The 27,957-nt window shown below is 40.0% G+C and overlaps 1 protein-coding gene across 1 annotated transcript in view; it reads left to right on the top strand.

The window, feature by feature from the left end:
- The window catches only part of WDHD1 (WD repeat and HMG-box DNA binding protein 1), a gene marked incomplete at both ends in the record, with an annotated part of 29,151 nt that extends 9,952 nt beyond the window's left edge, over nucleotides 1–19,199 (top strand). The window contains 19 exons of the mRNA XM_082000802.1: nucleotides 883–975; nucleotides 1,837–1,943; nucleotides 3,390–3,525; nucleotides 3,689–3,884; nucleotides 4,064–4,251; nucleotides 4,862–5,046; nucleotides 6,182–6,423; nucleotides 6,928–7,065; nucleotides 7,759–7,915; nucleotides 9,758–9,872; nucleotides 11,299–11,430; nucleotides 11,794–12,011; nucleotides 13,754–13,884; nucleotides 14,853–14,909; nucleotides 15,802–15,845; nucleotides 16,003–16,161; nucleotides 16,577–16,710; nucleotides 17,916–18,051; nucleotides 18,999–19,199. Coding sequence (XP_081856928.1) covers nucleotides 883–975; nucleotides 1,837–1,943; nucleotides 3,390–3,525; nucleotides 3,689–3,884; nucleotides 4,064–4,251; nucleotides 4,862–5,046; nucleotides 6,182–6,423; nucleotides 6,928–7,065; nucleotides 7,759–7,915; nucleotides 9,758–9,872; nucleotides 11,299–11,430; nucleotides 11,794–12,011; nucleotides 13,754–13,884; nucleotides 14,853–14,909; nucleotides 15,802–15,845; nucleotides 16,003–16,161; nucleotides 16,577–16,710; nucleotides 17,916–18,051; nucleotides 18,999–19,199 — 2,769 coding nt within the window. The remainder of the gene's footprint in view (nucleotides 1–882; nucleotides 976–1,836; nucleotides 1,944–3,389; nucleotides 3,526–3,688; nucleotides 3,885–4,063; nucleotides 4,252–4,861; nucleotides 5,047–6,181; nucleotides 6,424–6,927; nucleotides 7,066–7,758; nucleotides 7,916–9,757; nucleotides 9,873–11,298; nucleotides 11,431–11,793; nucleotides 12,012–13,753; nucleotides 13,885–14,852; nucleotides 14,910–15,801; nucleotides 15,846–16,002; nucleotides 16,162–16,576; nucleotides 16,711–17,915; nucleotides 18,052–18,998) is intronic.
- Between the last annotated feature and the right edge of the window lie 8,758 nt (nucleotides 19,200–27,957).

Below are 27,957 nucleotides of genomic sequence, written 5' to 3'. Positions count from 1 at the left end.
GGAAAATTGTTTTATGGCTTCTGTTGTTGCCTGTGATAATAGTGTGGCAGAACCTATTCATCCTTTATTGACATTCCAGTATACTGGATCTAAAGAGTATTTTCCAGTGGTTTCTCATAGTTCTTACCTGAATAATCTTGTTTCCCTGACTTAGCCTTTGTATCTGTCTACCTGTGTACACTCTTCAAAATACCTGGATGCTATGATAGCATCATGTATAACTTTTCTGTGAAAGAGAATGTCACCTGCAGTACAAATTGTTTCAATATCCTTACTTTTAATTTTTAGGCTAATTCTTTTCTCTTTCTCTAAGTAGTTTTCGTACTCCTCTTCCAATGCAAATTGTTAGAAGTCTTTAAAAAAACCCAAATCCTAAAAAAATAACAGGCAGTAACGCCTATGTAGTTTTGTGAGAGATGAAATGAGCTATTTCAGGAACCAGCTATTCAAATAAGACTTATTGAGAAATTGTAACCTGATCAAAAGAGGTTTGGGGAGGGACGGAGAAGGAGAATGTAAGCCCTGTGCTCAGAGCATTGAAAACTATTTATATGTGTGTGGTGGCTGTTTCATAAAAAAGACCTTCTAACCTTATGGTGCAGCTGTCATTATCTTCAGTTTTCTGCCAGAAGGAAATGAAGATTAAAATAAAAACAGACATGCTTTGCTATGTTGCATGTGGAAAGCATTAAAGAACCTTGTAATTCAAGTTACTTCAGCTTTCTTTACATCTCAGTTGGCATTGCTAGGATGCTAGAGAACCATTAAATACTGAGGCAGTCACAACTGTAATACTTCCGAATGAAGGAGCTATGCAATTTGAATGTTCTGTTTGAAAGGTAACTTGTTCTAAATTGTCTGATTCCTCTTTCCTTTGAACAGTTGCTAGCAATTCCTGTAGATAAAGTTGTTAAACTATACAGAAGAGAAACCTGGGATAGTCAATTTGATCTGTCAGATGCATTCATCACACAGGTAGGTACATAAACCAGGTGCTTGCTAAATCTTCCATAATTTAAATGTTATTCTGCTAGAAATTACCTTCTGGACAGTATCTCTTCCCCACCACTCTGCCCCGTCTTGGTAACGATTGCTCACATTTTCTGTTTCATTTCTGAACAAGGCAAGAGATACTAGATGAGTGTCAAACATGTCTTTGTGGCTCTGGTTCCCCTCTTTCATTTATAGTAACGCACTAGACTGGTGAGTCACCAACTGCAGCTGAAGAACATCTGTTTTCACAAATTGCTCTAAATACATAGCTTTTTAGGGAAAATGTTAAGAGTATTATTTCTGTACGGAACGGAGATACAAGTTGTTCACTTTATTAAGCTGAAATTTAGCTACATAGTAGCCCTACCTGTGCCATCTTCTTTCTTTGGACCTGTTTATATGCTTGGAAACATTTGGGTTAAAGAGGACCACTTTCCTAGTGCTTTTAAGATACAGAACATACAGTCTTGGATTTTAATTTATGGAACTGTATTAAGTTCAAAATAAAGCAAGCTATGTTTAGTGCTGAGTTTGCAAAATATATTATGTTTCTGTCTACATGTCTAGAATCAGGTTGTGTTTGACCTCATGGCAGCATTTAATGACAGAAGATGGATATTCTCGGGAGGGGTGTGGGGGGAAGTGTGCCGTCTTTAAAGAATGGTTCTTGCAGAGAACTACCTAAAGCCAGCTCTAGTACAGGAGGCTGGATATGATTTGCTGAATAACATAATTATTATTTTTTATATTCTAGAATATCTGTCTGTTTTAAGCTCCAGAATATGAACGCTGTGTATGCACTGATTTTTTTTTTTTTTTTTTTCTTCTCTATTTTTACCTTAGCCTTTGAATGTTGTGGCCTGGTCTCCTTGTGGGCAGTATCTGGCAGCTGGAAGCGTGGATGGGAGTATAGTGGTGTGGAATGTGGAAACCCAGGAGTGCATAGAGAGGTATTCAGTGTTGTTCCATAAATCCCTAAGTACATGTTTTTTCTTGAAATAGAATTTTGTTATCTTTTCTGTAAAACCTCTTTGTGCAAATATAGAACTCTGCCTCTTGAAAAGGCTTACTAAGATTTACAGGGCAGATCTATAAGTTTGCTGCTAATGTTCCACTGAAAGCAAGCACCCCAGGAGACAACATATGAAGGCTCAGATCGAAGAATACCATTTACCTGGCCTCACAGATGGTCTCTCAGCTGGTGGTGGGGCTGGGAACACACCCAGAGAGGGAGCCAAAGCACACAGGTCAGAAGAACGGCGTTGGATCTGGGTGATGCTGGGAGGCAGGGCCACAGCTCAGCCTAGACTTGAGCAAAGGGAGCAAGAGAAGAGTTCTTCTCTTGTGCAGCCCAAGTGAGGTGCACTGATACGGCAGTTCATATTCTGAAGGGAATTCAAGGGCTGCCATATAATTTCCGTGTTCTACAAGGAAGCAGCTTCCAACAGAGTATAATTCTTGGTGGTAGGTAGAAATGTGGCATTGTTTTGCCTTCCCCCACCATATCCAGTATGCACAGAAGTGTGTTCTGATTCATGTGATGTACTGTTTTCCTTTCTGCATAGCTAGAAGGATCCGGAAACATTACATTCTTAGAAATAGAATAGGGAAGGGTCATGAATGTGGATTTTGTTCACATACCATAGTCTAGTTTTCTGTGTGCAAATATATCTTATTATTTTTTAATCTAATAGTTGATAGTTTTGATGGAAACAAATTTTCCTCACATCCCAAACCCCAAGATCATTGGCAGTAGTATATATTTTCTAAAGGAAGAGGGAAATACAGATGCATAAGTCAGCCATCCTCACCTGTAGGCAAAAAAGGGCAAACTCGCAAATTGCACTTTAGCTTGGTTAGCTAAAGCATCTCTCTTTCAAAAGAAAAAAAAAGTATGATTAAGTGAGGTAGAGAAGAGAAGGGATGATTTATCTGTCTGAATATTTTGGGTAAGAAACATGATTGTTACTGTAACACCTATGTTAAGAATTAAAGACAGATTATGTAAATAATTAATAGGAGGATTCTTTTGTGAGAATAAAGGGTGGAAAAGATAGAGGATCAACTCATCAGTTTGGTACAAGAGAAACAACTGAATGTTCTTTTTATAACTGGATGGTTCTGGAATGTATGACTGCTGGGGAAGTACTTTGTCTTTTCTGCATGTATTAGGAAGCTGTTGTTTTAAGAATATGATTGTTTGGTTTTTTTTTTTTAAAAAGCTTAAATTATTTCCTCCATAGAAAAGGAAGACCTGCTATATATTTTTTTTATAAACATCACTGTAAAACCACTTTCTAATACTAGTAAATACTACCACTTTTTACAATAACTCTTGGGGAGGTTTCTGCCCTGAGAAGCTTACTATAAATCCATTACTTTTCTATTCTTTTTAGGATGAAGCATGAGAAAAATTACTCAATTTGTGGACTGGCATGGCACCCCAAACATAGGCAAATTGCTTATACAGATACTGAAGGAAATCTGGGGTTGTTGGAAAATATCGGTGATGGAAAGAAACCAAATGACAAGGTGATCAGTACCAATGATTTCTTAAATTAACATGATTATTTAGGTAACCAAATTATATTGGACGTTCTGGTTTGTGTGTTGAAAGTTCCCCCTTGTGTGTTAATTTGTTTCTTGAATTCCATGTCCAAAAGAAGCTTTATGATGATTGTTAACCTGGTTTTAGGTTGCCAGTACAGTGACAAAAGACTACAATGATCTGTTTGATGGAGAAGATGATGACTATTTAAATGGAGATATAATTGAACCACAGTCTTCCCCAAAGGCTGGAGCTAATGAAGATGATGGTGATGATGATGACCTTATGCCAACTTCAGGCCATCTGAGACGAGCAATAATTGATGATGATGACAACTCACTAGGTACAGAATGAACTAATTTTCCAGAGCTCTTTAGTGCTGTTATTGGGACGACCTCTTAGCATCCTTTACTCATACGTTCCGCCTTTATTTTTCCAAAGAACTCTTGACTGGTTGAAATTTTTACCTGTGCTGTGTCATAATAGTATGTGTAAGATGTAATTTTTTAAAAAAACTTCTAGATATTGGGATGATAAAAGCTAATTCCAATCTTCCTGAAAAAGAAGATGATGATGATCAGACTGGTGGCTTTCCAGCTTTACCACCATCATCTACACAACAACCTTTCTATGATGGGCCAATGCCAACCCCCAGGCAAAAGCCGTTCCAGTCTGGCTCCACTCCTGCACATCTCATGCATCGTTTCATGGTAAATCTCACTGCTGTGTGGTTATGTAGATCTAGTTGCTTTGTTAATATTGTCCAGTTCTTCCTGTGTCTTAATCTAATCTTTTCCAAGATTTCTTTTTTAATAATTCACAGTGTGAAGCTAAATGGTGGAAAGTAGCTTTGTGTTAATGCAAAGATTGCATTAACAAATTTTGCAAAGATTGCAAAGCTTTATATTTTGGTTGCTTTTGGTGTAGAAATAAATACTTGGCTTTAAGACAAAAGCAAGCTATACAGTTTGTACCTGTGCTATTGAATTCTAGCAAATCTTTTTTCAAATTATTTTTTACCCAAAACTTGTGGATATTTTGTGCTCTTAAGACTTGTACAATAATCACCCGCTATTTCTTTCTAACTGCAAGTTCTTCACACTTAATTTTGTGAGGAGAAAGATGACTAAGCAATGAGGACGAAACTAGTTTCTGCCTAATTCAGCTGCTTTAGAAACTACAAGTCCTGACTACACAAGTCCTCAGTCTTCCTCCAGCCTCCCACCTACTGTTGTTTCAGATGAGAAAGTTACAGCAGGCTCTTTTAGGGCAGTATGCTTGATTTGTTGGGGGGGGTGTTTGGGGTGTTCTCTTTCATAGGTATGGAATTCTGTTGGTATCATTCGCTGTTACAATGATGAGCAAGACAATGCTATAGATATCGAATTTCATGATACCTCCATACATCATGCAACACACCTGCCAAACTCTCTGAATCACACAATGGCTGACCTTTCTACTGAAGCTATTTTACTAGCCTGTGAGAGTACAGAGGAACTTGCAAGGTAAGTCATGGCCTTGCTCTGTAAAACCCATAGTATGGAATTACACTTAGCTTGTTTCAAATATTTTGGCTTTTAATTTCAGCTTCTATAACTTTTTGAGATTTTTGTCTTTTGATAGTGCTTTTTATTTATGGGACCACTTTCGAGGAGGATTTTCACATCCACCCACTTGAAGACTTCAAGAATATCGAAAGATGTATTTTGTTTCCTGAGGATTTTTTTTTTAATCTCTTTTCCAAATATATATACTGGAAACTTCATGCATTGCTAGCTCAAAGGAAATTGTAAACATCAACAATAGTTTTTCAGTTTGCTCAGATCAAAGATAAATCATAAGGGCTATGCTATTTCTTTTCACACTGTTGCTAAGGAGACATGTTTGGAGATACCCAAGGAATTGTAAGTGTGAAGAACACAAGTTTATGAAACCATAGGAAGATTTAAGCAGCGTGGCCAGCTAGACTCTGTTCTTGCATTTAAGAACAATAGCAACGATATATTATTGCCAATTTCTGTGGAAATATCTTGAAGAAAGAACTCTTATTTTCACACATACAGCATTGTGATAAGTTTAAAAGCACCCTTTATCTTTAAAGGTATTATTTGTAGGTATTGGTTGTCTAACTCTGAAAATTTCAAGGTTTTTTTTCTCAATGGAAGTGGGTAATTATCAAAAGCTGCAGTGTCTGTGAATTGGTCATGGGCAGTTTTCAATTAAGATGGCAGCACTGAAGTTCCCAATTTTTTTTTTCCCCTTTGACAGATAGCATAACATGACAGACTTACAAGGGCTGATATTCAGGGGTACTGAGCACCTTCAATTCTTATTAATGTTATTTAAGCAGGACACTTACCTGTTTCCATCTAAAAAATCTCCCCTCAGATCTCTAAACTGTCTCTCCTTCAGGCTTTAGAGACTTTAAATCTACAGTGCTGGAGGTTGAGCTGGCTCTTCAGTTCTCGAGTAATAAGAGTAACACCTGTGCAAACGACGGCTTATAATTTGTAGTTCCTTTCTATGACCATCACAGATTCCAGGTCTATGGTAAAAGTGTAATATATTGGTGTATTTTTCAGATACTGACTTTTTCTTCACATTGAGATATTTTACTATTGTTCTTTGTCTCTGCTTTAGCAAGCTCCACTGCATTCATTTTGGCTCATGGGATGCAAATAAGGAGTGGACAGTAGATATGCCAAAGGATGAAGACATTGAGGCTATCTGTCTAGGTCAAGGCTGGGCTGCTTGTGCCACTAGGGCCTTGCTAGTTCGTGTGCTTACAATTGGAGGAGTTCAGAAAGAGATCTTCAGTCTCCCAGGTCCAGTGGTGTCCATGGCAGGACATGGAGAGCAGTTGATGATTATTTATCACAGAGGTAGTTTTCTCCCTTCTTTCTTTTTTCAACGGGGGTTATGTTTTCAGTCCTTGTCTGTAACTGGCTTCAGACACTGCCTGATTTGTATGTAGTCACCAGGTGTATTTTACTTATCCTCCTGCTTCTTTTCTTCTTGATGCTTATCATTCTTCTCTTCTTGATGGTGCTTCTACTGTCACAACCCACGCATGTTTGACATCTGACAGCAAAGCCTACGTTTTATATTGGGATGCCAAGATTAACCTGTGGGGAAGGGGAGAATTTTATAACAGTGGCATTAACTAGATTAAACATGGGTTTCAGATATCCCAGAGTGAATTACTATAGGAAATTAAGGAAGTAGTTGTTATGCATGCTTTCTATGTCCAAAACAACAAATAGTTGCTTGTCTGACAGCAGATAACCCTGTATTAGAATTAGTTTTTGATTCAAAACTTAAATTTAGCCAAGAGACAAGACAATGCTTTTGTTTTCTAACATAGTCATTGAACAACTTCTTGCTAGGTACTGGGTTTGATGGGGACCAGTGCCTTGGAGTACAACTGATGGAGCTAGGAAAAAAGAAAAAACAAATTTTGCATGGAGACCCTATTTCTCTTACAAAGAAGTCCTATTTGGTATGGGTTGGATTCTCTGCAGAAGGTATGAAATACCTGCATGAGTGATGTTGAGAAATCTTGATACTGTTGTGGGAATTTTGGAGAAGAGTTTGGCTAATTAATTCCCTTTTAGTCATCATTCCCAATGGTGATCTTGGGACCTAGACTTTTTTTTTCCCCATCTCCTCAATGCTAAACAAAATTCTACTTTTCTATTCTTTCAAAATATTTATCAGAAATCTTCAATATGTTTCCACTACGAATAGAATACACTTGAATGTTATCAGAACTTGTTTTCCCAATTGGTTGCCTTGCTCAGCAAAAAGAAAGAAACTGCATTAGTATACCATAATAGGCATATTCGACTGTCTCGGCAAAAGCCCCTCGCCCCCCCAAAAGTTGGTAACTTGGGAGGAGATTTTATGATAACCAGAAAAAGTAATTGTAAAATAGCTAATTTTCTTTGGGAATCTACCCAAGTAATATGAATCTGATTTCTTCATTAAATATTTTCAAATTTGAACTTGTCAGTTGACTAGCAGTAGCTTTGACTATCAGAAGGTGGCGCATCTTTCTAAGGAAACTAGTTTTTCCCAGCTAGGTTGTACTGTTTGGGTGAGAGGGTGTTGTACTTAAGATATGTAAACCATCATACCAGCAGTATCCAATAGTTCAAACTTACTTGTGTTGTAATTAGTTGCCTGTCACAATAATTGTTTTCCTTTGTAACAAACAGGTACCCCTTGTTACGTGGATTCTGAGGGAATCGTGCGGATGTTGAACCGAGGACTGGGGAATACTTGGATTCCAGTGTGTAACACGAGAGAGCATTGCAAAGGAAAATCTGATCATTATTGGGTAGTTGGCATCCATGAAAATCCCCAGCAGCTCAGGTCAGATATTTCACAAGGCAATGCTTTGTTTGTCTTAGTTTTAATTTATAGAGCGCTTTTTACTATGGGAAACTGGAAACAACTTTTACTAAAACAGGTGGCTGGTAAATATGCACAGTAAATGATCTAGTTCATAAATTTAATTCTGCATGGACGTTTCACTAGTAAATTTGTTCTGAATAAACTCATTGGAGTTTTATAATGTGTAGCTGACTAATTGTAGCTACACAAGACAGACAAGTGCAGACACCTTCATAAGACTGTATTTTGCTACAGAAACCTACTAAAAAGTTATGGTTGCTGTTAGGAATCTGCTTCTGCTGTTGATGTGTTTTAGGGGTTTGGTGAGGTTTGTGTTTTGTTGTTGGTTTTGGTTGGTTGATTGGTTTAGCTTAGCTACCTTTTCCCCTTTTGTCCCTTTGAGAAGAATCCAGTTCATGTAACTAATCAACATCATTAGGCATAGATAAATCAGAACTGTCTGTTACTATATTCATATTTAAACTGTGGCCATGAAGAACAACTTTGTATGTAAAATGGCTCAAATATTTAGCTGAGAGTTAGCCATTACTTTATAAAATGTGATAGGGCTGATGTCTAAATAACTGTCTTTCTGTATTGTAACAAGCATCCTAGATCTTCAGTTGCTAAGCTTTGGTTGTAGTCCTCTCTATTCAGTGATCTGTGTCCTTTTCCTACCAGGCCAGAATCCATCAGCTCACATATTTTACTGAAATTGAGGCTCTTTTACTTTGATAGTCATACACCGTTGTAGAGGTTTGTGGGAGACTGCATTTTATGTAAATTATGTGATGTTCTTTGTAATCCTCCCTTTTTTTTTAATAAGGGAATGATTTCCTATCACTGGTAAATGTCAATTCACTGTCTGTTACTTCCTCCAATTCATTACTTAATGTTGGCCTCCAGAAAATGCACCAAAAACGTGCAGGACACATCATATTGATGGGATGGTCAACTGTGAGTCTGTCATCATGAGGTTTTTTTATCCTTCTACTCCAAGAAAGAGAGTGCTGCTCTCTGAGTTGCAAAGAACATTTATTCCAAGCCAGCAGCATATTAAAGATAAGAAGGGGGAAGGGTTGTTGTAGAAACACCATATGCCTTAATTAACACAGATAGCCAGAACACTAATGCTTCCTGTTCTTTTTTTTTTTCCCCTAGTGTCTGAAACAGTAGCTTATAAAACCAGACATATTTGTCAATGCTTCATTGGTGCTGCTGGAAATACAGCTTTTCCCCAATCAATGTTTTGCTTAAGTGATTGTTACTAGGAAGTATTAGTTTAAATATAATGAAACAGTAAGCCTACGTTTTTAGTATATGCTTATCTGTTTCACCCCGCTTTTTTTTTTTTTCCTTTCCTCTGTGTTTCTGAACATAGCACTCTCCTCACGAAGTCCAAAACCCCTCATCAAAATAAATGGTACACGTGCCTGCTCTTTTTCCAGTGGCCTCCGGTTGTTCCATGGTTTTTGATGTTAATAAATTGCATTTACATTTTGTAATAGCTGGTAAATTGCGTGTTGTGTGAGATAGAGATCTGTGTCTGTTATGTGCCACGTTTGGGGTTTCTGGTGTGAACAAGAGCAGCATGTACTTTGCTGGTTTTGAAATCTTTTAATGGTTGCAAGGTAAAAATAACCCTTTATAATGCAATCTTACATATTGCTATATTTAAGCCAGCAATTTAATTACTACTTTTTAAAGAACAAATTCTCTTAAGTATCTTGCTTCTTAGGAGACATGATTTAGATGTAGAACAACTGGTGACTGTAGGTGATGAGATTTGTATGTGTCTTTTTTTTTTTTTCCTTTGCACAGGTGTATTCCTTGTAAAGGAGCCCGATTCCCTCCTACGCTACCACGGCCTGCTGTAGCAATATTGTCTTTTAAACTTCCTTACTGTCAAATTACAACAGAAAAGGGACAGATGGAGGTATGGAATGGTGTTGAGTCCACAGCTGACAGTCTCAGATGTCCCCATAGTAGGGATTATACAAGATTCCTATTAATCATCTCTACTGTGAAAGGGGGTTGTACAAACTCCGAGTAGGACATGTGGCTAAGGAGGTTCAGTGTTTTGTATAGCTCTTTCGGTTTGGTTCACAACTGTTTCTAGAGGAATACAAAATAAAGCTGTTAGAGCTGTTGCAAGGTTATATTTACACATGACCTATTTATGCCCAATGAAGTCTTTCTCACCCTATCCAGTTTTACTTTTTAGTGGGTAGTGATTAATGTTGTAGGAAGCACCACATTGTGGGGTCCAAATCAAGACTCTCTTGAAGGTGCCTGTTTTCTAATATTTTAGGCATAACAAAATTTTTGGCAGGTGTTTCTTTGAAAGATGTACTAAGTGCTCCAATGCATATAATCACTCTGAAAACATAGGCCTTCAGGGTTGACTTACTTCCTTAAGGTAGAGGCTGGTTCAAGCAAGATGTACCCATGGAGAACTTCTAGAAGAATATCTGTATTTACGCTTTGATTTTTTTTATAGGTTTAAATATTTCAATCTTGTGGGGTTCAGCTGTAGTGCACAAAATAGAAAATGGATATAAAATTGTAACCTCAACCTTAGTGATAGTTTAATGCTATTTGAAATTTATTCTCTTTGATAGAAGTGTAGGTAAGTTTCAGTAATAAATACTTTGTCATTTTTAATTAATTCTCTCTTGTTTGGTTCAAGTATTTTTGTTCTTTATTTAGTGGGGTATGTGTTCCACAGGCCCCTCCCTCCCCCCCACCCCCAAAATAATAGAAGGGAAATTCCAGGAACTGTTAATTCAGCTTGAGAGAATATGTACTTTTGTGTAGGTAAAGCAGCGGATTATTCCAATCTGATGAAAACATACTGGTTTTGAATAAGCGTATAATTATTTTGTAACAGAGCTAGCCTGGTCTAATAGCCATACTAGTATTTCCCTGAACAACGAGAGTTATATTTTCTGTTTACCTGTCTCACAGATGATGATTACTCCTACAGTTACTGAGTTGTAATGGAATACTTCCAATTTGCTGTGGGGCAGAAGTTATAAAATAAAATAATCAACTTGTTCTAGAATTGTGTGTCCTTGTGGCATACTGGTGAACATGTAGGTCTTATCCTGCTGAAAGCCTGTAATATAAATGGAATTTAACATATGGTGACTGTTTGGATCAGTTTGTATACAGGTGGTGGTTGGTGTGATCTATTTTTGTCTCAGTAGGCGTTGGCTTTCAAAGAGAATTGTCCACCCCTTACCCTCATTAGAAGATGAAAGGAAGGAAATCGATAAAATACTTTGTAAATTGTTAGGCATTGAGTCGTGGGCTTTTTTCCTCCCTCTGACCTCCAGCATTCATCTTTCTCCCTTTTTCAGGAACAATACTGGCGTTCTGTTGTGTTTCACAACCATGTGGATTACTTATCAAAAAATGGCTATGAACTTGATGAAAATGCAAAAAATAAGTCAGTGAAAGAACAGCAAGAACTTTTAATGAAACTGTTTGCCGTAAGTACAAACAACTAAAAACCAGAAAGAATCCTTGAGGTTTCATTTTGAGTCGATGATGCTTGATGTAAATTTTGATGTGATTCCTCTTATTAGAGTTATGGCTAGTGACCAGCAATCCAGCTAGTTCACAGACTATGATAAGAGGTGGACTGCACGTTAATATTGGTATTGCGTATCAGTATGAAGGGTGGGAGGAAGAAGGAAAAAAAAAAAAGACCTTTTTCTTTGCTACACAGTTCATGACTGTTGGTGGTTTGTCTTTATCCATTCAATCCACCAAGACCATAATGTTCTGGTCCTAGAGTCTTGAGACAGCTGTGTAAGTGAACTGCGTAACTCTCAAGCCTTCTTTCCTTTCAGCTTTCTTGTAAACTGGAGCGTGAGTTTCGTTGTGTGGAACTTGCTGACCTCATGACACAAAACGTTGTGAGTTTAGCCATCAAGTATGCTTCTCGCTCTCGAAGACTAAATTTAGCTCAGCGACTTAGTGAAATGGCTGTAGAGAAAGCAAGTGAGTTGGCAACAGCACCGGAAGATGAAGAGGAGGAAGAGGATTTCCGACAGCATTTGAATGCTGGGTAACACAAATTTCTGTGATTAAAAACCTGGGAACATTTTTACTGATCTTTTAACATTTTGGTCCAGTTGATGCACTTTTGCTATTCTGGACCATAGTTTGCAATGTATTTGTTAGGAAGTAACAGTTTGTGCTGCTCTACTCATAAATTGTACATCTAAGATGGTACATTCTTATTGATATCTTGTGAGGATTCATTAGTACCAGGGTACTAACACAAAGGGAAATATCTCCACTCCTTGCTTACTGTATGTCTGTGTACAACAGTTTCAGAGGCAAAGCAGACTCAATACCAACTTTCTCCCTTCTGAATTCCACCCTCCCCCTCCTTTCCCTAGCTTGGGTGGTTTGGTTGACTCCAACCTATTTTTTTCTCTTTGCCTCAGTCTTTCTACCTCACTTCATTCCACACCTATCTTAAAATCCTTCTCTCTTTCTGCAGCCCTCCCCTCTTTCAGTATCCCATGTCGATGTATCGTGTTTACTCTTATTCACTCCTAACTAATCCCAGCTCTTCAAAACTATGGAAATATTACAGGTTTGCTATGCATTTTTTTCCCCCCTCTGTATCTGTGCTATCTACCTTTTCTCTCCTACCTCCATCTGCTTTGTCAAGCACAATGAGGCAAAAGGTGTGTGTGTTTTCTGAAAAATATAGACCATACAGAAGTGCTGTGTTCTTGCTTGGTCTCTGTATGGTACAGCTGTAAGGAAAATAGTTGCTAACCACCAGCCTGATAGTGCAGAAAAAAAAGTTATAATGTTTTGTTGGACACAATGTCTTCCCATAGCAATTTTAAGTATGAAGTTTGGAACTTATTTAAGCAAGAGGAAGTGATTAAGTCCCTGAACTTATCTGTAGCCTTTCCCTTATTCTGTGTGAAACTGTACATTTAAAACTCCTTTCTAAATGCTCTGCCTTGTTCTTCCGGATCATGCGTGGAAGCTGTAATCCCGTGTCTGCAACTTCAGCCACTCTGAGGGTTAAAATTTATCACAAAGACTATATTGTTCATAGTGCCAGATTAATCTAATACTGACATTCTGGTAGAAAGAAATGAACCTTTTGTTTATGTATACACACAGATTTTAGTAATCAGCAAAGATTAGGAGGGAAATGCAATAAATGTGTGTATTATTATACTGGGAATTTAGAGAATAATCAGATTAAAGATTAAAACTCTCTTCCTAAGATTCAGACTGAAAATATGCATCCATGTTACCACCTGTGTGTGCATTCATGTATGCAGAATAGCAATCTGGTATTATTTATGATATTGGAGGTATATGTGTTTAAAGGAGATTACAGAGGATGTTTTATGTTCACATTTATATTTGCAGCCAAGTGTTCTAGCAACAATAGAGATGTACTCTGAAGGTGGAAAAAGGTGTTTCTGTTCAGGTGCTTGCTCTTGTGTGCAGAGTTGTTTGAAAACCAGTGCATGTACTTTCAAATGAGTGTGACTTTTGGGCAGTTTCATAGCCACGTATGGTCCTTTTTAAAACTACATGAGTACCACTTCAGGCAACTGCACTTGGTGTTTCAGAGTGAACTGAATTGGTTAATGAATCTTTATTTTATTTTTGGTAATCATCGCAGTTTAATCAGAGGTATAATGCAAATAAATGTCAAATGTTATTGTTCTAATTTCCTAAATTACTAAGTAAGTTAGCCTTCCTTTGTTCTAGTTTTCCTTCTGAATGTCGTGAGCGCTTCATTTTTGATGAATTCCTTCCATTTAGTTACAGCAACTCTGCCACGGAGTGGAGTCGGCTGCCTGTCAGAAATGTTCGGCAGGACCAAGAAATGGAAGATGCTGAGGAAACTGATGCATACGAGGAAGTAGAAGAAACACCAGAAGTGCATAAACAGAGTAAGAAAAATATATTCTCTGAATAGGCTGGAAGTTATCTAGATGTGTCTTTCACAGACTTAATAAGGATTTCTAAAAAATTCCCAGATAATTTGTAGTTTGGATAAACTTGTCAGTCTATAGGAGTATGCAAACAACAGGGTTTTCTATCTGTTGTTTTGTTCTTCTGATGTAAAATTTAGGAAAAACAGGCACACCATCAGTCAAGGGGCACCACAGGTGAGGTACAGGAGATTTGGTTTAGAAGCCACTTATGTAAACAGAAAATAATCTCATTCGTTTCACTGAGTTTGAAACTCTGCAACCGTAGCAGGGACTAGGTTTTCTGCTACCTAGTTAGAACAGGTCTGGTAGTTTCAGATCTGTCTTATTTGGGTATTGACATGGGAAAAAATGCCCAGGAATAACGGGGTGACATGCAGTAACTCCTGCCTGTGGGCTTCCCGTTACCTGGAATTCCCTGTGGGATGTGAGTGGTAGTGCCTACCCGAGTGAGCTGGTGCATGTTCCAGCCTGCGCCTGCACTCACTGCAGAGTAACATGTTTAGCGTATATCATCTGCTCTGTAGCAGCTTGCTCGGGCGTTGTACTCAGTAACTGAGGGACCTTTGAGGAGTTTTTCTGTTGTCTGATACTATTTCTAGTGGACTGGGTCACCTTGTGAAATAGTTACTTTGGTTTCAGCTCAGATCTTGCAGGATTTGAACTGATAGACAAGTAGTTTGCTGGGCACACTTTAAGGAATAAGTTTAAGGTTTAGGGAATAAGTATACAAGTCTTTAAGTAAAATATGGTAAAGATAACATGGTTTTGTAAAAATTTATGTACAATTTGAAAATGAGAATTGTGCTTCAAAATATTGATTGCTTTACTATAACTTGCTTGTCTGCTTGGGGTTTTGTTTTTTAGCAAGTTATGCTGTTACATTTTATTGCACTTAAATATGTACCTCTTTCTTTGTTCTGAAGGGCCAAATCCTTTCTCCAAAGGTGTCACTTCAGCAGAGGTCACTACCCCAAAGTCTGGTGAGTAAATCTCCATTTATTCCAGGCTGACAACCTTGTCTTTCTTTACAATACCTGCTCCTGTTTCTATCCTCCGCTCTCCCATTACTACTAAAATTTAGGGCATAACGGTGTTGTCAAGTGATAACTTGCACTCAATATTGTTCTCATGTTTTTAAGAGGTTCCCTGTTCCTGTTGATGTCTTCATTAACTAATGATGTTCCATAACACTGTGCTGATTGCCTTAGCTGTTCCAAATGGTGAATCAGTTGTCTGCCTGGCTATGTCATGAAGGCATTCTTTGGGACAGGGGAAAATGGGAACAATGATAAATTGATTTGTTTTACTAATTATAGGCACATTTATTGGTTGCACTTACAGGGCACAGTTAGTAACCCTGCTGTAGAACTGTGAGTCTCAGCAAGCGGGAACAGAATGCAACCTCTTGCTGCTTCTTGCTGCTTCTCTCCTGCCAACCCTCTAGCAAGAATAATAGGAGTGGAAACGGATTTGGGAGTGGAGGAAGTACTGGGTCTTCCTGTGGATTTGTATTTTAAACTGTTGGTTCTGTGTGTCATTTTGATGACTAATAATGGCTAAGCACATATAGTATAACCTTTATGGGGTTATTAAAGTGTCTTTCTCTTTATCTGACCACTTTCAAGCGTGATGGGACCTTCTTTTCATTGGCATGGAGTAGTTGATGCCTTTGATTTAGTTCTCCTCTTCAATTTTCAGTGAACAGAGGCTGAAACACATAAAAGGAGTGTTAGCCTTGTTCTTTGGAAATGAGGCTAATGTTGTTTCATCTACTCATGTAAAATGTGCACATTGCTCCATAGATTTATATATGTGTGTGTGTGTACACACATGCACACATTTTTACATTCTTTTTTCTTTCCTATGAAATAGTTGTAATTGCATCAAGCAGTCAAGGACGAGTGAATCCCTTCAAGGTAAGAATTTTGCAAATGGTTTGATTGTGGTGTTCTGAAAATCACAACAGATTATTATATCTAAAGTTTACAATATAACTATGACAGACATTTTGGAGGGACAGAGGAGGGAATATGACAGAAAAGGAATAAAATGTCTATTTTTTTGTTTTGCTAGGTGTCATCTAACAAAAAGGACACAGTGGTCCCCTCAGCAAATGTTCTAGACACTATGAGCAAATACTCAAAGAAAACTTCTTTGTCTAGCAGTCGAGCTGTAAACAAGCAGAACCCTCCAGTTATAAAGCCTCTGATTCCCAAACCTAAGTCCAAGCAGGTAATGGTTCTAGTCTTTTTACATTGTTTCGGTGAGCAAAGAACAGTAAATTGGATTTTACCAGCTTTTATCAAGTATGAAACCCTGTTGATTGAGAAAAGCATCTTAGATGGCAAAGTTCATTTAAGCATACTGCAGAAACTATAAAAGCACATAAAACAGCAAAAAAAAATTCCGCTGTAGAAATTATATTTTGCACTGAATCTTGTGCTTTTATTTTAAATAACATTAAATAAACATCTGCTGTGCTGAAACTGAATGGATTAGATGGTATAGTAATGCAAGAGATTATTATGTCTTTAGGAAAGGCTTGATTTTTGTTAGGCTACATGGTACGTGTTGTCTGAGTGGGGTGTTCTTACCTTTTTTCTGTCGTCTTTTTTCTTTTTTTTTTTTAATACCTCAATTTCTATAGGCTTTAGCAGCCTCCTTCTTCCAGCCTCGTACACCTAACTCTAGTGAAAAAACAGTGGAAGAAAGAGAAGAAAAAGCAGGAAATGAGTCTTATGAAGTCAAAGTCACTGCACAGGAGAATACTGAAAACAAAAGGTCAGTGGACACTCTCATCTCAATGCCATGTTCCAATTTTGATAGAATAGCAAGTCCAAAACCTATTTTGTTTCTGAACATGTTGGACTGGCTGAAGTAGCTTAACATCAAGATCAACGTGTTAGCTCACAAGTTGTCGTGTTTGTATGAAGTCACTTCAGAGATTTAGTAAACTGCTACTTATACTATGCACGTTATCAAACAAACCTGCATAAAACACAGCAGTTGGATTTCCAGATTGCCACATTACAATCACAGTGAAAGAACAGAGAAAAGCATTCTGTTCATTAAATCTTTCCCAGTGTGTATGGCATTGTTATTCAAAGCAGAAGTTTTGCTTCGGCCTGAGACAAATACATGCGTGAGTGAATAATAAATGAAAGACGCAAAATGTAATTTCGGGGCTCTAAGCAATGATTTTTGCCCTGATACTTTTTACACATCTGATAATGACCTTTTAAACAACAAATGAAACTGTGCTGCTGTGCCACTTCCAAGTATAGGAAATACTTAAAGTATTAAGCGTCTCTAGCAAATCTCAAAGGAGGTCTAAAAGCTAAGGGGTTTACATGAAAGTGTAAAAGCTTTATTGTAGCATGTTTTTTAAAAAAGAAAGTAAACAAAAAACTTACATCACTTAAGGAGCATGACTCTTCCTAGCTAAGACTCTAATCTGTTTTGTTCTTCTGGAACAGATGTATTTTCTAACAATCCCAGCCCTCATGAAACTTGCATTATTATAATCACGTTTCATTTAGACTTCATTTAACTGAGGAAGATGAAGGTAATTATTATTCATTTGGACTAGCATTCTTTTCATTAACCTTTACAGATAATGTTCTAAAACAAGTGGCAAGGAGAATTGTGAAAAGGATTATCTGAAACATGCTAATAGATGTGCTCTATTTTTAGGTTGATGGGACCCTGTCAGAAAGAAGAGAATCATTATGCTTTGTCATTCTAAAACTGAAATGTTAAATCTCCATATGTATCACAGTTTTTATAAAAATGCTTGACTTAGTCTTGCCTTGTCAGCATGTTCTTTAAGCGTACTGCAATAGGAGAAAGCAAACTGCTGACTATATATGTCTTTTCTTTCAAGAACAAAAAAGTCTAGTTAGGTGTTGTTTAGAAATGTTGTTTTGAGGGATATTGTTTTCCTATAACCTTCTTAAACGGACAATTTTTATGTGCTTGTTTTTTAGACCAAAGACAGGATTCCAGATGTGGCTAGAAGAGAACAGAGCAAACATTTTGACAGATAATCCTGATCTGGATGAAGCAGAGGTAATAAAAGAAGGCATGAGTCGATTTAGAATGCTGTCATCAGAAGAAAGAATGGTAAGAAAGCATTCTCTAATTCTGTTTTTCTAAGAATTTCCCCCCTTCTGCCAAGGAATCCCTTGGTTATTTTCAGTTAGGAATTTTTTCTTTAAATTCCACTGTTCTCCATCTTCATGGACTTAAGTTTTGAATTGGGCCATGATCTATGAGATATACTTTATGAAAATATAAACTATCTCAATAATAAGTAATGTCAGAAAGCAGCTTTTCCAAAGAGAGGCATGTGAGAGAAATGTAATCATTGAAGAAGTAACAAAAGAGAAAGGAAGGAGTTAAAAGTGCCGTAGCCAGGCTTAATTCATTGGGGCCTAAATTTGTTCTAAAGCCTTTGGGGTTTCTTATTTGTCCAGAAAGACAATTAAGAGCTTCAATTTCATATACAGGCTTGAATGAAGTATAGTTTTGAAGGAGAATGCTGTTACAAAATGCTGTTCTAACCTTATTGCAGCATTTCAGTATTTAAAGGGGGCTTATAAGAAAGATGGGGACAGACTTTTTAGCAGGGCCTGTAGCGATAGGACAAGGTGTAATGGTTTTCAACTAAAAGAGGGCAGATTTAGACTAGATCTAAGGACGACATTTTTCACAGTGAGGATGGTGAAACCCTGGCCCAGGTTGCCCAGAGGTGGTAGATGCCCCATCCCTGGCAACATTCCAGGTCAGGTTGGACGGGGCTCTGAGCAACCTGATCGAGTTGAAGATGTCCCTACTCATGGCAGGGGGGTTTGGATGAGGTGGCCTTGAAAGGTCCCTTCCAACCCAAACCCTTCTGTGATGCTACAAAAAAGGAAAGCGTGGAAATTTTTCCGAACTTGATCCTTATTTCTTAACAGGAATTATTTCAGTGCTTCCTTATAGTCAGAGAAAGAAGGTGTATAAAATAAAGTGGTGAGTTTTGTGGCCTAATTTGTAGTTTTGTGTTTAATGATGTACTTTCTTCAAAGGTGTGGACTGAGAAAGCAAAAGGAGGAACAGTTAATGATTTAGCAGAAGATAAAAAGCGAAAGCGTCCTACAGCTGATGAAGATGAAGTGAAAAAGAACCAGGAGCAGAAATCGGAGGACTCAAATTTATCCAAAAAACCAAAGCCTTTAGATCAATCTACAAATGTCAGATTGTCAGCTTTTGCATTCAAGCAAAGCTAAGTAACATGGTGCCTTCTCAGCATCTGTTTTCTGAAAATGTTAGGTAGCTCTGTATTGAGAAATTTGCTGCTGTGCTCAAAGAGTACTAGCAACAAGAATGCCATGCTCCAAATAGTCTTTTAGAAAGTATTTTATTATCAATTCTTGAGGGAAATGTTGAATCCACTCTCCCGATCTTTTGTAAGTTACTAGCATAAAGCTTGATAGCAAAAGTAATACCTGTTACCTAGAAGCACAGTTCCACTGCATCGTGTAGCTGTGTGCCTTGATACTTGTCATATTTGATGCTAAATCCAGATTGGTCATCCTGGGGAGGATAAACTATGTACAAAACCTGTCCTATGGTTTTGGAGTGCCAAAGTAATGGCTTCTGTACCATTCCTTCTGCCTGCTGCAAACACTTGTAAGAGAAGGACACACAAGGAAATGGGAGTGAGGGGAAGATAGCTTAACGTGGTGCTGATGTTCAGCTGCATTTCCAACACCTGTGGCTGTGACAGTGGCAGAGAGCAGCCTGATATGGGCAGGGAGAGAAAACCAGGACAGAAGCTGAATTAGGAAGGTCAGGTGTGCAAAAAATGAGCTATTCCAGACTGTGCAAATGTACTTTCCCGATCTGTGCCTCAGCAGGGTCCAGAAGGTGCTCAGAACTTGAAAATTTGTGTGTTGTTTTATGTAATGTTTGTTTTTAAAATAAAATGTGAATGTTTCTTTAAGGTGGTGATCTCTGTAATTTTTATCATTAAAGTAAACAGACTTCTACCTACAAGTCATAAGGCAGTCGTATTTACCTTCTCTGGAGAAAAGGCAGTGTGTCTAATAAATCTATTTGAAGCAAACTCAAATTTTGAAACTTTTTTTTAAGATAAGGTACAATAATTTAACCTTTTAGCATAACAACTGAAGAGTTATAATTTGTGTGGGTTGTTTTTTTCCTGGGTTTGCACATGCTTTCATCGTTTTCTTTTTTCATTCTTCATTTTCTTACTGAAATGGCAAATGATTCTCTGTTTAGAACATATTTTTAACATTAAAATCTATAGATTGAAGATTCAGTGAGATTTCTGTAAAAGCCACTAAATCTTAGTGTAGGAGGTGTTTTGCTAGACTTTTTTAGCAATTGTTATATACCATTTTGGAGGAAAATAGCTCTTCTTTTCACTGTATGTGGAGAATGGGGTCATGATGTCAACCAAGGATGGTAAATACAAATAGAGAAAAACATGAAGACCTGTCAATTTAAATGCTTTTTTTCATCCACAGTTCTTATATATTGTTACACATTTTATTTGTTTAATGCTGATAGTAGACAGCAAGTAATTAATAATTACTTTTCTGTTTTGACATAATGCAGGAAGTTCAGGAGAGCAGTGGCATATTATAGTGAGTTTTGTACATTCTTTGGAGAGAAAGGATTGTATCAGGGACTGGAATCTATTTTTTAAACAGTAAAGTGTATTTCCACATTTGGGTGTATTGGAGAAAAATGGAATTGCACTGGTCAGAAAAACATCCTGATGTTTTTCATACTGAAAAATCAGTATGAGCTTGGTGAACGAACTGCCTAATGTTTTTCTTTCTGCTAGACTAGGTTGTTCCGATGATGACTTGAGCATCTTGACCGTGGTGCTGCGAGATGGGCTGGGTATGAACGGATGGCCTTTCTTTTCATCTACCTATGTGTAATCCACATGCAAGCTGAGCTGCCAGTCTGGTGCCCTTTCTGCTGGCCAAATATGAGAAGTCAAGTCACCCTCTGCAGTAAGTAAGCAAGCTTTTTGAGCAACTCCTCAGGGCTTCCATAGAAAGGCTGCATAAAAAGTACTTGAGCAAGACATTTATAGCTTGGGCTCAGGATGCTGAAGCCAGTTGTGCTTTTGGCTGTTGGGACCGTGTCTGTCCACCGTCCCACCCTGCTGTGCTGGCTGTGCTTGGCTTCAGACTATGGGCACAGCTCCGGTACAGCTCCTGTTCTACAACAGAGGCAGCTGGTCCCACAAAGCATCCAAAGTCCTTTTGGCTCCCATAGGAGGGAGGAAGAATCCAAAGTAAACTTACATGAGAGTTTTCTGAGAGCTTGGATGTTTGCAATCATGTAGCTCCTCTGAACAAACATGCCAAAGGTCTGTTTAAAGGGAGACTCCTGGATTTAGTGGATGGCTTTCATGGAAATCACTGGGGACATCGGGCACCATCCTGCGTGTTCCTTGTTCCTGTTTGCTTTTCTGCAGGCTTAATTTTTGCTGCATAATGCTTGTGGGTTTCATCAGACCCAATGTCCACAGCCTTGTCTGGATCTCACTGCTACCCCCATGGCCGCTTACAGGTGGAAAAACTGTTTCCAACATCAGATTTGAAATTTTGCATTGGAGCTGCATGGCTGTGATGGTGATTGCAGCAGTAATTTTTAATTATGAAACAGTTGCCGTTGTCCAAAGCAATAAAATAAACAGCCAACAGGGGCAATTGAGATCAGGGAAGCGAATATCTGGCTGCTTTTATGCTGGGAGGATCATCTCCCAGCTAGGCTGCTGTTATGTTTCTTTCATCAGCAATAGATTTTGCTCTGTTACGCAGCTCGGAGCAGAGGTACAAATACTCCTTCCATCACCTGGAGCCTTCCAGGGAGCTGCGCTGAGCCGGCCAGGAACAGGGTGCGCTCATCCAGCAAAAGCACTGGCAGGACAGCCCTAAGTATACTTTTCAATTCGGGTGGAAATGAAATGCCAAACCAAAAATGAACAGAAAACATGGAGTGGATTTTTCAAGTGAAAACAGTTTTAAGTCTCAACTAGCTGTTTTTCTTTAAAATTCTATAAAATTAATTTTTATAGAATTTCACTGCATTCTTCACAAATGCTTGTTTGTCCTGAATTTGGCATCTTTCTGCTGGAAAACCAGGTGTTTCAGAAAAGTCAACCTAGAAACTGTGTTAGGGAACCTTGTTTCATGTTGCTGTGCCAAAAAGCTTTGCTGCAGCTAAACCCAACTCCGCCTCCCCTACCAAATTATTGACATTTCACTTCAAATGGCAGGACACAAAGCACCTTCTCCTCCTTGCTCTCTGTGTGAGTCTGTCATCCTCTTTAAAAAAAAAAAAAAAATCCCTTTCTCATGCACTTTTTCTGAAGAAGAAAGTCATGTTTAAAAAAAGTAGCTTATGAAAACAGATAGCAGGTGATGGAGTCTGCAAGAGAGAATATTGCTGGATATTTGTTCAAGTTACCTCTGCTGCCATTCCTCCATATCTAACCCAGAGGCACTCCTTGCTGGAAAGATGCAGCTACTAAAACGCAACAAAAATAGTCCCAAAATGATGGGCAGAGTCTGACAGCTTTTCATGGGGGATATAATCCAAAGTAGCAAACACCCACCTCCCTTGTTCTGCAGCTGACAGAGGGTTTCAGGCCGTTTATCTTACAAAAATACCTATAAATTACCTACTAGCTGTGCTGGGGTATTGCTAACCTGCTGGGCCTCAGAGGGAGCACCAGGTCTGCAGGAAGCTCAGCATTTATTCTGAGAAAGAACATTTGTACTATAAATAAAATAGCCGCTTGCCTCCTAAAGAATATTTTCCATAGAATCGCAGAATGGTTTGGGGTGGAAGGGACCTTTCAAGGCCATCTCATCCAATCCCCCTGCCATGAGCAGGGACATCTTCAACTCGATCAGGTTGCTCAGAGCCCCGTCCAACCTGACCTGGAGTGTTGCCAGGGATGGGGCATCTACCACCTCTCTGGGCAACCTGTTCTGGTGTTTCGCCACCCTCACTGTGAAAAATGTCGTCCTTAGATCTAGTCGAAATCTGCCCTCTTTTAGTTGAAAACCATTACGCCTTGTCCTATCGCTACAGGCCCTGCTAAAAAGTCTGTCCCCATCTTTCCTGTGAGCCCCCTTTCAGTCCTGTCAGGCTGCAACAAGGTCTCCCCGGAGCCTTCTCTGCTCCAGGCTGAACAACCCCAACTCTCTCAAGCTGTCCTCACAGCAGAGCTGTTCCAGCCCTCTGATCATTTCTGTGGCCTCCTCTGGCCCCGCTCCAACAGGTCCATGTCTCTCCTGTGCCGAGGGCTCCAGAGCTGGACGCAGCACTGCAGGGGGGACTCCCCAGAGCGGGGCAGAGGGGCAGGATCCTCTCCCTCGCCCTGCTGGCCACGCGGCTTTGGGTGCAGCCCAGGACACGGTTGGCTTCTGGGCTGCGAGCGCACGTTGCTGGCTCAGGTCCAGCTTTTCATCCACCAGTACCCCCAAGTCCTTCTGGGCAGGGCTGCCCTCCATCCCTTCCTCCCCCAGCCTGGATTGATGCGGGGGGTTGCCTGACCCAGGTGCAGGACCCTGTGCTTGGCCTTGTTGAACCTCATGAAGTTCACACGGGCCCATTCCTTGAGCATTTTCTTTGGCTTTCCCAGCACTTGCTCCATAATATAATCTTGCTACGAAAGAAAACACCACGCTGCTGCTGAGCTGAGCTGATGAAACCAATGCAAAAACCTTGTTCGCCCTCGGAACATGGTGTTGCTGTATCAGGCACGAGCTGAGCATGGAGGATGATAACAGGTACGTCAGGGAGGAAAGCACTCTTCCCACAACATTTCATTTTCTACCTGAGCTACTTGCTGCTGGTCTCAGACCTGCGGACTGGCAGCCGACGGGCAGGCGATGCTGCAGCTGGGCTCCAGCAATGTCGTTGAAATCATATTTTGCATACCTTACCCCTTTCTTTTTTTTTCTTTTTTTTTTTTTTTTAATGGTGTGTAATGCCAACTCCTGACAAGAAATCTCTCTGCCCTTCACGTGTTGTGAATCAATGTCATCTTCTGTTATTTTGGATTTGGAGGGGTTTTTTCAGCTGCGCTTTAAATCCCAATGACAAGTAGCTTCTGGCGAGGATGCCGAGGACGTGTGGTACACAGCACAGAGCAGTTTTCAAGTAAATGGTGTAAAACTGATTGCTGCCTTTCATAGCAGGACTTCTAACTTTTTTTTTGTTGCTTTCCGTGTAGGTAGTGGGTCAGATTAGAAGGTCTATTTGCAGCAAACTTGTCAGATGTTGTATCTCGAGCATTTGGTACTTTAGTGGGATAGCAAATATTTTGGGGCAATGTAATTCCAGTTAAGATGCTTATCTCCATCAGAGAAGAAAGAGGTCTTCTCTTGGCTTCTGGGGATGTCCAGTGTCTGCAGTTTCCACAGCAAACCTGGTCCATTTTTGGGTTAGCTCTGCAGGCGTTGGTTAGGGAGCCGTCAATTCTCCAGGGCTTCTGCTGTGTCCCTCATTGAGGATTTGCATCCACTTAAGGTGAAGTTCCGTGGCTTGTTTGGAAATGCATTCCCTCATTAGAAAATTAATAACTGTTGGTTATAACTTCTCTCTTTTTTTCGCTGCAGGAGTGAGCAATGCTATCAGACTCAAAGAAAGATTTGCTTTACGAACCAAGTGTAAGTCACCAGCTCCAATGGTGCACAGAGCCAGGGCAGCTGGGTTACTCCAGCTGGGAGGGTTTCTTACCTTGTAGGCAGTAAAAGAAAGTCGATACCAACGGGGATGGTTTCGGGGCAGGTAAGTCAAGAAAACTCAAACAGCTTGGATTCTTGGGGTGGAACTGGGCAAAGGAGACCCTGTGTTTGGACAAAACATCTTCTGGCTACGAAACGCACCTCAACTTCTTTCCAAAGAACATAACTGTTCGTCATGGAGTGACTCAACTTGGCAATCCTGGCTGGCTAGTCCAAGGAGAAGACAGCAACGGTGAGAATTGCCTATGAGAAGGTTAGGTGTCTCATGCAGTAGAGTTTATTGATGGAGAACAGCAAACCTGGCTTCTCCCTCCTGCTGGCTGATGTGCTGCCATATAAATGCAACAGTAGTTAATTTACTTAAAGGCAGGTAAAACACGAATTCCTACCTGGGCTGCAAAAAGAGCCGCTTGATGCTGGACTCAATTGGACACAAGTGGCAGAGGAAATTTGCAGGAATAGTTTCAAGCCACTTGTTGCCAGGAAACAGTCTGGTCTACAAATCGTGTTATTGATCCCAGGGTAATAATAGTGATAAGCAACCGAGGGGAGCGATGCGGGGACACAGCTGCTGTTCCCGTCTGCCCGGTGCATGAATCAAAAGCTGCCCTTAATTTAGGAATGGGCTGGAGGGACATAGAGATTGCCCTGGCCGATGTCAGCTAGTTCCCATTGGAAATGGGATACAGGTCCACAGGAACCTGGAGACTTGTGTTATACAGGTGTTTTCATAGTCTTAAAACCATAAATATGGATTTGCCTCCTACAACCTGCTTGGGCCATCCCTCTGAAGTTTGGCAAATTACGGGGAGCAAAGCCTAGAGGAGTCCATCGCCATGAGATGCTGTATCCTTGCTCTGTGAAGGCAGGAAGGGAAAGCTGAGGCAGGACAAAACTGCCTTTTTAATTTCCAGTTTCAGCTCTAAAATGTGAGACCTCACCAGGGAAGTTAAAAAGCAGATCGCATCTGAAGAAGACCCCTCAGACCTTGGGCATCCTCTGTCCTTAGAGAGCAACAAACCCCCATGTAAGAGATTAGGTTTTTAGGAGCCTATAATCAATTTTGCTTGTTATTCTGGGTAATAGAATTAAATTGCTCGTGATTCACTCTTTAAATTGATGCACTGCGATTCCAGGGACTGATAAATCCCAAGCTGTATTTCCAGGGCACGGGAAGGATGGAAGTAGGCTGTGACGCTGCCATTCATCACTGCTGTGGGCTCAGCTATTATTTAAGGATCACGTTCGGGTCACGTTCTGGTTTGATGTTAATAGCAGGATTGATGTGCATTGCTCTTTTCCTGCTTGAGCCGCTAATGATACGCTGGGTCGACGCAGATGGTTTGAGAAGGTGGAATTTATCATCTCTAACTTTAAGCTCCGAGCCAAGTCCCGAACGCTCCTGCTTTATAGTCAATGGAGGAAAAATAGGTGTCTTCTGTGCATGATTTATCCCAGCCTTCTAGCAGCTGTCAGCGCAGAAATTGCCCTTGAAACGCCTTTTAGATGGCTTTATCTAACCCGGTGAAGACTGCCCAGGGTCTCTTCATCCTTAGCCAGCTTGGCACGGAGAGGTTTCTTTCGAGAGCCTGCTCTTCAAACCCTGAGGAGCACCTTGGGCACACAGGGAACGATGCTCCAGCCCTTCCCCGCAGAGTCCCACTCTGCCACCAAAACCCCGAGGAAGTTCAACTGACTAAAACAGGTCAAGGAGCTGGAGCCTGAATACAGACGTGCTCCATTCTGTCCCTGTTTTGTATTTTCCCTACTTTCAAAGGCAAGAGAGGCTTCTGATGGGCTTCACCATGGACCATGTACCCGTGTGCCCCCACCTTGGCACCCAGCAGCATCCCCTGTCTCTCCCAGGGACCCCCCAGGTACCCTCCAGCAGATGCACCGGGCTTTCACCTGCTCTAGACCTTATTCTAGACTTGCAAATAATTCCAAGTTACAGCCTCAGGAATTTTTGCACTCCCTGTTTTGTTGCTTTTTAAGAATCTCTCTTCAATCTTTGAACAGCGAAATAACCCCCAGGCTCTGAGCGAGCACAGGAAAGAGAAACAGGGTAGATTCCCTCTAGGAAATTCAGAGTGTCTTTTAACAACGTTGCACAGTAGTCTGCTGCTCTTCTGTTTTATAGCCTGTGTTTTGCTTTTTTCGGGATATATTTAGGAATAGCAAAGAAAAATTTCTTGGGAAGGCTACATGAGAATGTAATTAATAAGGAATATATAAAATAAAAAATATAAAAATTAAAATATTATCATAAGACACTTTAAAAAACCCAAAAGGCCAAGCATTAGTGCTTCTAGTTACCCAGCTGATGTGGGTCTGTGTTTCAGAGGTAGACGACTTCACCATGGCTGGAAATCAGGCTGCCTCGTAACACATCCTGACACATATCTAAATTACCTAAACTTAATCATTCTGTGTTTGCAAATGCTGTTAGCAGAATTGCTGGCATTGGCTCCTGCGTGTGCAACCTCTGCTCAAACACACCCAGAAAAAGTGGTTTTCTGTGCATCCACGTAGTGCTCATGTATAAGCTGGCAAGTGCCCTTCTGGCCCCATAAATAGAAAAATTGCAACCAGCTCCCACAGCTGCTGAGTTCAGACCATTATAAAGTCCAGGGTGACTCCAGAGGGAGCTTATCTTCTTCTTTTCCAAGAAAATAAAGGTAGCAAAGACCAGGGAGTGCCAAGATACTCAGATGCCCTTTACAAACCTTTTTTCATATATATGATTTAGGTCTCAGTGGTATGTAGCTCTTAAGAAATGCTACCCAACCCTTTGAACCGTGTCCGCTTGGTCTGGATCCCAACGAAAGCAGTAGTCGCTGGGCCCAGTTCCATGAATGTTTTTTGCACGTTTCAAGTAAAGGAACCCGTCCCTTTTAAACCCATCCCAGTTCGTAGGGAGGATTTGAACATCCTCGGCGGGTTGCGAAGTGATGCGAGGCGCCTAGCCGTACCTCGTTCGGTGTCTGGGGGGGAGCTGGGGTGGAGTTCAGGGCTTCAAATCCTCCGGTACAGCAGTTTCTGTTCCTGATCAGAGGCCGGGGCAATAAAACTGCCGTAAAGCCTGGCTGGCTGCACGCCAGCGCCGGGCCCTTGATTTCACCTGAGTCATCCTGGCTCTCTTCTGGTAAAACCTGTGATCGGAAACCGAATGATAAACGTGGAGCACGTTACTGCTGCTGGTTTTGTTTTTGGTTTCTTTTCCCCCCCCCCTTTTTTCCTC

This window comes from Phaethon aethereus (assembly GCF_964289735.1).
Source record: "Phaethon aethereus genome assembly, chromosome: 5".
Taxonomy (NCBI): domain Eukaryota; kingdom Metazoa; phylum Chordata; class Aves; order Phaethontiformes; family Phaethontidae; genus Phaethon; species Phaethon aethereus.
Note: the sequence above shows the minus strand (reverse complement) of the source record. Positions and strands in the feature narration are given on the sequence as shown.